Source organism: Larus michahellis, chromosome 7 (genome assembly GCF_964199755.1).
Source record: "Larus michahellis chromosome 7, bLarMic1.1, whole genome shotgun sequence".
NCBI classification, from domain to species: Eukaryota; Metazoa; Chordata; class Aves; order Charadriiformes; family Laridae; genus Larus; species Larus michahellis.
Window position 1 is genome coordinate 48,385,033 of NC_133902.1, and position 12,373 is coordinate 48,397,405.

The window sequence follows — 12,373 nt, forward strand, 5'->3', positions numbered from 1 at the left end:
AAAAAAGGCTACATGCAAGAGGGCTGGGGGAAAGGTGGGTGATGTAGAACAAAGAGCACGTTTTCAGGAGCTTTGAAAGCTGGTGCGGCTTACCAAGATCAATGACATGTCATCCCAGAGGAGCGCTGAAAAAAGCCTTTGTAGTTCTGCTCCCCTTCTGTCTGTCTGTATTTTGTGTTTCTAAGCAGGCAGTTTGCAGCCGGTGTGCACTGTACACGCGCCTGAGCACACACAGCATCCATCTAACACAATGCTGGAAATTACAGACAAATAAAGTGCTGTGCAAAGCTGGGTGGTACAAAGAAATGAGTATTTAAATTAGAAGTTAACACAGAGAGAAAGAGTTGAGACAGGAGATGGAGAAATCGTTCCGATGATCTAATCAATAAAATGTTGATCTAGCAGATATTAAAACAGTCTCTAGGCCACAGACAGCAGCATGTTTTCATTTTGACTAATGCATCTCAAACATAAAGCAGTAGGAAATACTGTGAATAATACATTTTAAAAAATAGTCCCCAAGAACAACAAGAAGTCTAGCTGAAAATAATACATCTGAATCGGGTTTAAATTGGTTTTCAAAAAATAGCCTGATGCATGTAATACAGACAACATCAGCCTCTCTAAAAAGAGCTTAATACAGGAGGCAGTACAGAAGCAGACTGAGTGGAAAAGATTTTCTGAGCTGCTGAATTTATAAAAAGGTAAATACCATTACAGGGAAGGTTCAAGATAAGGGGCCGGGGCAGGGGGGGAACCAACAGAGAAGCTTTTCCTCCTACAAGCAAGGGGCAGTGAAGTTTTTAGGACTCAGCTTGATATTTCAATAAATAATTATGTTTTTCCAACTGAACAACCAACTAGACACGGCAAACTGTAATTAACACCAAGAAGCATAATAACATTTGGCATGCGTACACCTTGTTTCTGAACAGGAGGCTGCAAGAACCCCTTAAAAGCTATTCAAAGAAACTTATAATTATGTGCTAGTGTTATTAGGCTCTTCTAAGAATGTCATGCCTATTGAGCACACCCTATTGAAAAGCCCACATAAAAATGCACAGTTCCAGTGATCTGTATGCTTATGTCAGAAGCCCTCATTTGGAGATCTGAGAAATGAAAGAAACATTACTATGGAGATTAAGAAATTCAGTTGAGCACTGTAAAATAATATTATGATTGAATAATATTAGCACCAACTATTAATAAATGTGACAGCATTTCCCATTAGGAGACACCATATGCAGTTGCTTATAGCTATGGCAAAATTTTTAAGCTGTGGGAGTGAATCTCATGTTAAAAAGTTCTTTGAATACTTTAAGGCTTTGGTGATCTGGAGCAGAACTTTGACTACAGGCAACAAAGTGGGCAACAAATCCACACTTTTGACTGTGTATGAAGGGTCAAAATAGCGTTAATAAGGTTATAGAGCACTCTGATTATGCATGCAATTATAGAGGTGCTAAATATTTTTGTTAATGTTACAAAATAGCTGTTATAATAGAAACTCTCTTTTCTTCATCTTTATTGCAGGAAACAAAGATATCATCTACAACTTTATGTAAAATAAGCCATAAAAGTGCTCTCAGTCCAACTGCACTGGTAACTAGCTCTTGTTCATTTTAATTTAGAAGGACTGAAGGGTATAAGCAAGAAATGAAGATGCCTACTACCTTAGGCCAATTAATCCATGTACTTGAGAATGTATTCTCAAGAGTTAATCACAGCCGCATAATTCCTGGGGACCCATGAGTATATATGGGCACGTAGCTTATAGAAGGTGAACAGCATCTGGCTGTTATAATGCAAGCAAGAAACCCCTGCAGGTGCTGAAGTCTGTAATGATCTAGTAGAAATGTATGTCAGCTGCTGTTTGAATGCTTGGGTTGCTGAGCAATTTTTGTAGATAATCACGTCTTCTCACACAGCCTGGATGAGTTTTCAGAACATGAGACAAGTCAGACAAAAGAGCCGCCTTTGTGCCGTTCAGCCTCCCTTCCCCTCTCAAACAACCTTGCGCCTCATCTCACAATCACTCACCTCCAGATGTACCAATTTTTATTATTTCTGGAGTCAAAGTAGAATTTACCACCCCCATTTGGAAAACGCCCTCAGGGCTGCAAAAACCTTCAGACAAAGCAAGGAGGGATATACAATGCTGTATTAAGAAGAAAAGAAATTAATGTCCATAAAGCAAGACATTACCATTCTCTTCATCTCCTTGGAGACCTGGTGAGCTCCAAGGTGGTTATAAAAGGGCCGGTCAACGCCCCAGTGTGGCGGGTTATGGCTGATGGAATTAGCACGCTGACGGTTCATCTTGGCTATTGTGGCTTTCTCGTCTTTCTGAAACACAAACGAGAGAGAAATGCAGAGTAAATTTTTGAAACGTTTACATGGCAGTCATTCTCCGAGCATCTCTCACTCCAGAAGGTGGCTTTGCGCCTTGAACTTTATGAAGTGGTGCTGATCAGAAGTAGTCCCAGTCCACCATTTCTTTTCCTTCTCATTTTTTTAGAACACTTGTCCCTAAGTGAGGCACACCATTTTACTTCTTTGTTTGTTTTGAATAACCACCATAATCTGTGTAAACACATGGAGCATTCCAAAATTGAGACATCTATTTTCTTTTTTAGTAAACTGAATCAGACAGAATAATTTCAGAGAGGAAACTGCAGTTCCAAGCTGAGATACTACACAGAGGGTCCTCAAAAAACAAAAATAAGGCTGGTGCATCCGCAAGAGAAATGACAGACAGAGTGATCTGGTTGAAGAACGGGAGCCTTGAAGCTCCTTGAAGCTACGGGAATAAAGGACACCTTTCTCTGTAGGTACAAGCAAATAATTTTCTACACTTGCAAGAGCATCTTCCCATACATGTTAAAGAAAGCATGTAAACCTTGTAAACACCTTAACTGTGTATCTTTTAATAGTATTGCAGAATGTGACAAAATGGTCCCCTCTACCCTAATGCTAGCTGCAAATTTTATCATTTACATTCACTTTCCTGAAGCTTGGAAAAAATCTTTGGTTTTGTTATTAGAGCTGGTTTTAACTCCTGATTGTAGTTGGAGCTTACTGCAAAGTTTGCACAGGATCTGTCAGGAAGGTTTAATTCAAGTTCTCTGCCAGTTACAAGAGCACAGAAGTGCAGCACGTAACTAGGCTAAACAACAGGCTGATTAGTTCCTTATTTTGAATGTATTCTTTAGCTAAAAACCAGGCAGATTTCCACATGGAATGTGTTCTGCGGAAAGACAGGAGTTTGTTGCACAAGAACAAACCCTTTAATCTCCTTTAGCAAGGAGATCAGTGAGGACTGTGCGATTCACCTGTACTGACTCAGAAGGCAGAGGGGTGGCTATTATTACATTCTTGCTTAGAAGAGGCAAACCTGGGAGAGCTTGAAAATTTGGGCGGCAGGGGTAGCTACAACTTGGCTGTTTATTACTTGAGAGATGAAACTTTTTCAAGAGAACTGCCGATTCCATGAGATTACTGAAAAAATGAGACATAATAGTTAATTTTGGATTACAGAAAGAGTTCAGACAACTGAATAATTTAAAAAGAAAGCATCCGTTGTTTTAAACTCCAGAATTTTTGTTGAAGTGTTGTATGACAATACAGGTAGGTCCACATCTTTTTTTGCCTGGAGTCTGCTTTCCCTACCTATTTATTTTGATTCGCCACTACTCACGGTAACTTGTGCCTGTCAGGAGTTTGCAAAATACCTGGTGTTATTTCCATGCAAACCAGAGTTAAATGTCAAGTGTTATGTTGCCTTATATTACCTTTTTTTAAAGAAATTTTAAAAAGCCTGCTAAAATTCAGTGCTGGGGGAAGCTGCCTGATTGACAAGCATGGGAAATCATCATCTCTTTTCTTGCAAAGAAGAGACAGCTACGATGACAACATTTCCCATGAGACCACAAGCTCACCACGCAGGCACTAAGCCTTCCTGGGAATGTAACGCTGCAGGCTTCACGGCCACTAGCTGGGGACATGGTGCCACTTGCGACAGGAGCCCTGTGCCGGACACCCGACTGGCCCTGTGACAGTAAGTAGCAGCTGCCAGCTAAGATCTTCTTTTTCCACCCAGCCAGGACGACAAGTGTAGGATCTCAAGGAAACTCAGTGGGTGCAAACTTAAGGGAGCTATCAGCTCCCCGGGACGTTTGCTGGGGAGAACCATACATGCTCCCACATTGCACGCCCCCAGCACAGAAAGTGCTTCCCACATCACCTCCTTCCCCGCATCGAACCCACCACTCTCATCTGCAAGAGCTATAAACTCCATCACTTGGCACCAGCTGAATTTCACAGGAGCAATCATGACAGAGCCACTGGATAACCTCCAGGAGAGCTGCGTTTTAAATGTTTCTAAAAATACACTAATGTGATGCAACACTGATGGTCAGATTTGAGTTGGTTTGAGGTTTTGTTTTTTAAAAGTCACTGCTCTTTATGGTCTCTCCCATCATTTGTAGCACTTTCTCATGTTTTTTCAGTTATGCAATCTTTTTCATACTTATGCTTCTTTTTTCTGTGATATGATCCCAGAAAACTGGTAGAAAATACTGTTTCAATATCTCCAAGCAAATACATAGTTTTCAATAATAGAAGTGACACTGTCAATCCATTTTATTACAGCTTAGTGAAGGGTTTTCAACCAAAAGTTCTGAGATCGTTTCTAAGCACGAGGTCAGGTGCCATAAATTTTCCATGGCTACATGAACTCTGGCAGTATTTCCCCCCAGTCCCTGTAGAAGGTTTTCACTGTGTTGTGAACTACGTTTCAGCAATATTTCCAATCAGGTTAAAACACATACATACAAGCATAGTGGATTTTTTCTTTCCCACATTACAAACTGTGCTACTATATTATCTCGAAAAATAGGACCTTGTTGCTAACATCAATACTTATTCAAAAATATTTTTTTAAACCTGATATTTTCAAAAGTTGAGGTAATTTATTTTCTGAAAAATCACTTGTTCAGTGGGTGGTGATAACAACAAACTCTCAAAATGAAGAATTAGAAGGATCACAGCCCCTCTGTGGAAATTTATGAGGATCCCTCTCTGTTTTTTCCTGGCCAAGTGACAGCATGAGGACAACTTGCACACAGGGCTACCTAAGGCATAACAAGACTGGAAAGAAGAATAAAGAAAAGGAAGAGATGATACTTTTCCGTCCTACTCATTACAGGTACTACCAACAACAGGAGCAGGTGCAAAAGTTTCTGACAGCAATGAGTTTTTCAGCTTTAAAGTGGCTAAGCTTCAGAGAGCTGTTGTGGGAACTTCTCAGATCTGGACTCGCAAAGAGACTGTAAATCTTATTCCCAGCGGTTTTATTGTGTTCCCACCACCAGTTCCCACACACTGAGCTACAGTAATGCTATAGAAAAACTGCAGAAATAGCTGGGATTTTCTTATACTTATCAATTGCATCAAGTATGCCTGTTACTTCTTTAGTGGGTGATAGGATTTTCCAATGTATTGATCGCTCTCAGTCCAACAAAGCAGCCAAATCTGAGCATGGATCAGCTATTTCACATTCAGCTACATATTATTCTTTAAATTATCTTGAAGTCCTATTGACAAGTGAATGATACTTCTTGCAGTGCTACATGCTCCAAACCATTGCCTTCATAAATCTACAAGAGTGGAACCCTGCCGAGCTGTGATTAAATTTGTTAAATTGAGGAATCATCACATTAGATTGATTGTGTTTTAGGACAGTCACATGCACAACTTTTAAAGGACCATTTTGTTTCTTCAGCTGGATGGAGTTCCAGGACACTGTTTAGAAAAGAATGAGAATTGTTTTCTTAGGAGTTACAGCCAAAGTTTTGTTGAGCTGTTTTAAGGCCACCATCAACAATCCTTTCTGAAACTGTTGTGTACCTGCTATTGTTAAAAGAAACACCCATGTTTACTGCAATTGAAAGACATTAGAAAAAAAATAAACATTTTTTTCAGTTTGCCGACTTTGTGCACGCAGCACAGCATGTTTAGTCAGCAGTATTGCTCATCTGTTAACAGTCACATTTTGTTTCCACTTGTGTTCAAAGCAAAGCATTTCCACAGATTTCTGACAATTTTGAGGACAATAAAACTAGTTGCAAACCTAACGTGCTTTTAAAATCCTATTCACTGTAAGGTCTGTTTCCCACTCCTCCAAACACATACTTTTCCACCCTTCTCAGAGTAAAGCTTTTATTGATGATTAGAAGTGATAAGAAGAATAGTTGGGATGATTCTACGAATTAGTGCAGCACCTGATCCCAGAGAAGAGCAGAAAGTTGCCAAGTGACAACGACCAAGTGACATGGTCCTGTACAAATTCCAGAAACTTGGGCAGCACAAGGACAGGGACTACTGGATACTGCAACAGTAATTAAACTGAGTACTGTAAGAATAGCAGGGAGGTGATAGAATAGCAGCAATAACTGGCACAGAGGTTTTGAATAAAATGCAGAAGGATAGATATAAAAGTTTTGGAGGTACAGAGCTGTGTGTTAGGAACGCTACAGTCTGCAGGGCAAAATTAAAAAAAAAAAGTATTACAAGAATAAAACAAAACCACTCTGTAGAAGGATAAAGACATTGTACTAAGTAATGCCAGGTAGTTCAATACAATGCCTCGGGGTTAAGTTTGGGAATCAGTAAAGATCTGGGTAATATTATTAGTAATTCTAGCTAATAATTCGCTGTTTATCTGGAAACAGAGACTTTCAGATAAAGAATGAAGATGCAAAGTCAGTAATGGAGGAAAGGCAAAGATTTCCTTGGAGAATTCCTGTATTTCTTTCATGCTAAGGTATTAAGTCCATTAGAAACACATATCCAAATGAATGAGAAAAATACTGAATAAGGACAGAAGGACGCTGTTTAAGTCACCCCATAACACCTGACGATAATAGAAACTTAAAAATCTACATTACTCTAGAACTGAAGGAACAGATTATTTCTCTTCAGATAATCACTACTGCCACAATAGAGGCAAAAGGGAAGAGGGAGCACAGGCCTAGGGTTATAAAGGGAAAACATGACTAAGTTGGAAGCAAAACTTAAGTGTGATGTGCTGAAGTCAGAAGGACAACCTCCATCCCAGATCTGTGCAAAACTGCCAACTGCAATTTCAGCTCTGGTAACAGATACTTTTAATAATTATTCGGTCAGGGATCATGACACAGAACTTGTAGAGCAGGAAATGCTGGGCTTGGATTAATAGCCTTGAGAGCATCCAAGTTTTTCTAAACAGAAAAAATACAGTAGCTCTCACTGGCCTTAGTTTTTCCACAGAGCATTTGACAAAGTGCTGTGTTGGAAGCTAATGGCTCAGACAGACGGGGAATACAAAGCTGGGCAAAGAGCTGGTTTCCAGTGAAATGGCAAGAGATGGTTTTGGATGAGGAAGTATTAGGCTGGATGAAAGTTACTAGTAGGGTTACTCAATGATTAGTCTCAGGACATTTTTTTCTTATCACATCTGGCACCAAGCTTAGTAATGACAGACGTTGCTAATAAGAGAAGCAGATGTAGTATTTGATACATAAGAAAAAAAAAGGAGTATTACCACCTGACACTTGAGGACTGACATATTAGAAATGGGACCCGAGACATTCAAGTGTACAAAATGCATGATCATTCACTTAGAGATTACAGTCAAAAACGTCACTTCATTATCAGGAATCACATTAGTTCATCACAGAGTAAATATCAGACACCAAGATAATGCAGCTGTGCAAAATGTAAAGGTTTCCTTTGACGACATGAAAATGAAGAACTTGCTATGAGAGCTTGTGCTTGTTTCTTCTTTGTTGTGAGAAGACATTACAAGAGTTTGTCTTTGGAGAAAAAAGGCTGAGAGGGAGAGAGGGGATATAACTGCTCTCTGACTGCAGACACCAGACAACCAGAGCCACCAGGCATGAGAGCAACTAGGTTTTAGAGCTGTTAGAGCTAACGGGACCAAACAAACCACAGCAAAAGATTCAACAGACCTTTATGGTGGAGGCTGCTAATTTTATGACAAGAATTACTTTTTATATATGTATACTTACATATGTGTGTGTGTGTGTGTATATATGTAGGTTCACACTACAATGAAACACATAGCACTCTTTGTATCTCACAGTTAAGACTGTTTTATATTTTAATTATCAAAACCCTAGCTTAAGGAATTGAAAGCAAACACGAGGAAAACAAATGTGGAACTTTGGACCTATATTTTCAAAAGAAACCCAAGAAAACTTCTATCTAGGGGAATATAACTGCAATAATAAAGTCACTCCTGCTCTGCTCTGGGGTATCTGAACACTGCCTTCTTCACAGCCAAGTGCTCGCCCACAAGAGCAGCGGCATCACAGGACAGGGCAAGCAGAAAGGTGAAAGCCAATCTGGAGGTAAAGATGAGGAGAGAGAAACCTAAACAGACTGGATTTTAAAACTTTGCAGTTTATTCTCTTTCAATAAAAAGCAACTCTTCTGTGTACCACATAGAAAACATGGACTACATTTTCAGCTCTAGGTATATTATTTAAAGACTGAGTGATCAGAATCTAGCTTTTTTCCCCCCTAAAACTCAACTAAATATATTCCAGTTAACAGCACCCTTAAGAAGGAAAAAAACCCCACATTTTCAAAGAAGGAGCTAGTCTGAATTCCTGGAATAAAAAATATTAGATAAACGTTCCTCCCATTTACTCTGTGCCAAAGAAATGGCATTACCATGATGAAAAAGTCAAATAAAGAAAAAAAGACAGGAAATTCAAAGTTATGGCTCCCCATGGCAACAGTAAGCAGAAAGGGTATGGAACAGATGCCGTTACATTTTATACATTCATCGTAACTCCTGGTATTGTTGTGTTTGGATGGCTGATGGACCAAGTATTCAGACAATTCAAGTCTGCCTGTGTGACCTGAGGAATAGCTCAGGCAAACAGTTACTTGGGTCAATTATGCACCTGCTCTCAGGTCAATGCAAATCCTGTGCTTTGTGTGTGAGGACAGCAGGAACCCAGACACGACTCATAGGAACCCATTACTAAGTTAAGTGAACATTTTATGGCCATTACTGGAACAGACGGAATTGAAAACCTGGCTAAATACATCACAAGAGGTCATTAAAATCAAGCAGAAATGTAGGGGAAAAGTGAAGTGCTAGAACTTTGCCTAGCATCGAGCAAAGTATTCAAGACTGACTGAGCTGACTATGGGAGAAAGCTTTTCTCACTTCTGATCTTCATATTATGTGAAAATGAGTTTTTAAAGAGGGAAAGAACTTTAAACTATTCACAATGGGAGCAAGAAAGCTGCAGCAGTACAGGCAAACCAGGAGCCCCTCAAACTCTAAACACTAATATCCGTGACCTTAGGTAGCAGTTTCTTTATGTTTCAATTTAGCACAGTAATTACATAGGCCATGCGCATGTCCCAGTTCTTAGCTACTCTGAGATGCAGCGTGTTAGAGCAACATTATGGTAGTGCCTAAAGACTTCAGCTAAGGGCTACACTGTGTAACAGCGCTGCAATAAATACATACAAAGCAGTGAAAGAACGAGAGCCGGGGAACCCATTTTTCTTACCATGGAAAATCAAGGCATAAACAAGCAAGTTCCTAAAAATCTAAGTCTGGAATGAAATCCACACGTCTCATGAGTCTCTGTCCAGTCTCCCAGTCAAAAGACAGCTCTGTGTTCAAAAACGAAATCAAGTCCCAAGTGTGCTTTGTCTCTTTCTTTCAGTTTTTTGTCTACACCAGCATGGAGCAGAATCCTGATCTTAGGTACTCCTATTCTCTCAAGTGAAACCTTCAGTTCTCCACAAGAACATGCAGACAACTTGGTGAGTGCATGATTTAAGAAGTCCATATATCTTCTCCACCAGAGGAGATGGGGCCTGACCCAGAAGGGTATTTTGGTTTATGTTCTTAAATCTACACAGCAAAGAAGAAGTGGTTTAGGTATAAACCTCAGCTGGCCCACTGACAGGCAGTGATGCCCAAGAAACAATAATCTTGCACTGAAAGCTCTAATCCTCTTTTGAAGATTGACAATTGGTAATGAGATTTATCTTATGAGCAAATAGAAACCAAAACATCAGCTTTTCTCTTTAGCAGATGATAAGGGATTTTCTTGGGAGATTTTTTACACAATACCCATTAAGGAGATTTGAGGCTTCCATTCTCTCAGGAAATGAGGCAATGGTAGCAAAGTATTCCTGTATAGGTGTTATAGTTATTCAAATCAACCATGCTATTGGAACATGTCACAAACAATAATTCATTTAATCTCATGGTAGTCATATTTACAGCTGTGGGAAGGTTTAACTGGTTTTAGATTCAGAAGTATTTGAAATTATTTTCAATTCAGGCCAATCTTTATATGCTTGCCTGTACTGTGAGTAGCAAAGTAGTGCTTTAGTGCAGAAATTACTTAGAGAAATATTATTGGATAGGCTGAACTAGATGATGAAAAACATCCTTTTCCAGTATTACCACCTACCATTATGTAAAAGAATACAAACTACTGATAACATCAACTTATTTTTGTTATTAGCAGTGTCACAAAAAGAAGATATATTGGCTGAAGTCCACTTGAGTTTGACTTGACTCAAGTTAAATTCAGTAATGCCCTAATAGCTTTATTTTGTGCAGCCTGACCCATGTCACAGCAATAGGTATGATCTCATCCCACTGTCACAGTGATCATCCATCATTACAGTGGGCCAGATTTCCCCATCTTCAGAAACAGAGGCTGAAAAGTGATGATAAGAACTGCTCTAATCTTTATGTTCATGGCAATATGGTGAGCAGGTGGACAAAACCACCTCCATCTGTAATCTGACAGAGAAGAGATCTTTGCAGTTTTAATCTATTGCTTTAAGAACTTGTACAAGTATCAAATTCAATTGAAAAAAATACATATCTATATTAACAACATTCTTCAAAATTATTTTGAAAACAAGTCAGGACAGCTTCTTGGATAGAACTAGAAAGTACTTGGTGCAGAAACCTTATGCAGAAGGTGGCTACACTCCCTATATGGATGCAAAAGTTCAGGAAGAGGTGAATGAAACAGGAATTTTTGTCACTGAAGGTTAGGTAGTTACCTCACTCATCTATAAAGGCTGGTGTTCACTCCACTTTGGTGTGTTGGAGACCATCTAGTTATTAAAAGTATCGAAAACCAGCATTAGTTAGTTTGGTCTTACCCGTTTCTGGCTGCACCGTACAATCAAGAAGGTCTCAATACTGTGCTCTTTCAGATAAGCGTTGCGTTCCCCTCCAAAGCCCAGCTCCACCTCATAGTCTCCATTGAGATAGTTCAGGGTTGCTTTTGTTATGTGGATGCGCCTTGAATGAGACAAAAGACAAGACAGTTTTGTAGGCTCTGAGAAGTTACCACCTAAAAGGTCAGTTCCTGCCAGTGACAGGTTCTGTGTATTGGAACAAACAAACAATAAACCCCAATTTATATAGCCATGCCACGACTCTTACAGATGTAGTATGGGAGTTTCACCTGTTTTAAAGGAAGCAGGCCAGAAGGTATCTTCTTAAAGAGAGAGGTGTTCACATTAAGCATCTTACGTATCCATTTATAAACACCTCCTTATATATAAAGCACTCATTCTTTTATTCACTTTGCTCTAACACACAGCAAATATATAATTTTGGCAAACACAGGCCCTTCACAAGGATGTGTCTACTCAGCAGACACATGTAATATATACTGTAGCATGTATCTTTTTTTCTGTATCGCATTAATCACTGTGGTACAAGACTGCCTTGTAGAGGTATCCTCTCAAGTACCATAGTCTTATGCTGTCTTCCAGAGCAGAGAAAAGAAGGAAAGGCACGTAGGAAAATTATCTCACAGTCAACTTGGCAGCAACTCAGTCTTCAGTTGGTCCATACAGTGGTGAAACAAGAACCTATTCTGCTCTCTCACAGGAATGTTTCAAAATAAAAGACTGGTCTGAAACAATGCTTCATACAATATCCAACGATTGCTGGGATGCTCTTCAGCAAACACTGTTAACATACAGTCACATCTCTTTGTAACTATGGCCAGCTCTGCTAGGGTTCACACAGACCTGCTCGTTTCTGTTGAATCTATCAACTTTGTTTCACAGAGAAGGAATTCAGTTCTTACCACAGAAGGATAGGCCCATCTTGAGATTTTGTAGACTTTCTGTAACCAAGGACATGTAGACATGGAACAGAATAACCTTGGTAATATTTGTACATGCTTAAAACACTACACCCATAGATCATTTTACAGCAGACATACAGACTCTCTGAACCTCTGTTCCCCATTTTCACACCTTACTGTGACATGTCAGACACAAAACAATACACAGATTA

General features: G+C 39.5%; 1 protein-coding gene across 1 annotated transcript in view; it reads right to left on the bottom strand.

Moving 5' to 3' along the window:
- Positions 1 to 12,373, bottom strand: part of ADCY5 (adenylate cyclase 5) — a 222,023-nt gene that overhangs the window by 44,265 nt on the left and 165,385 nt on the right. Inside the window, exons 7-8 of the mRNA XM_074593831.1 lie at positions 11,221 to 11,362; positions 2,206 to 2,346 (exon numbers count right to left, since the gene is read on the bottom strand). Of these exons, the coding sequence (XP_074449932.1) occupies positions 2,206 to 2,346; positions 11,221 to 11,362 (283 nt within the window). The remainder of the gene's footprint in view (positions 1 to 2,205; positions 2,347 to 11,220; positions 11,363 to 12,373) is intronic.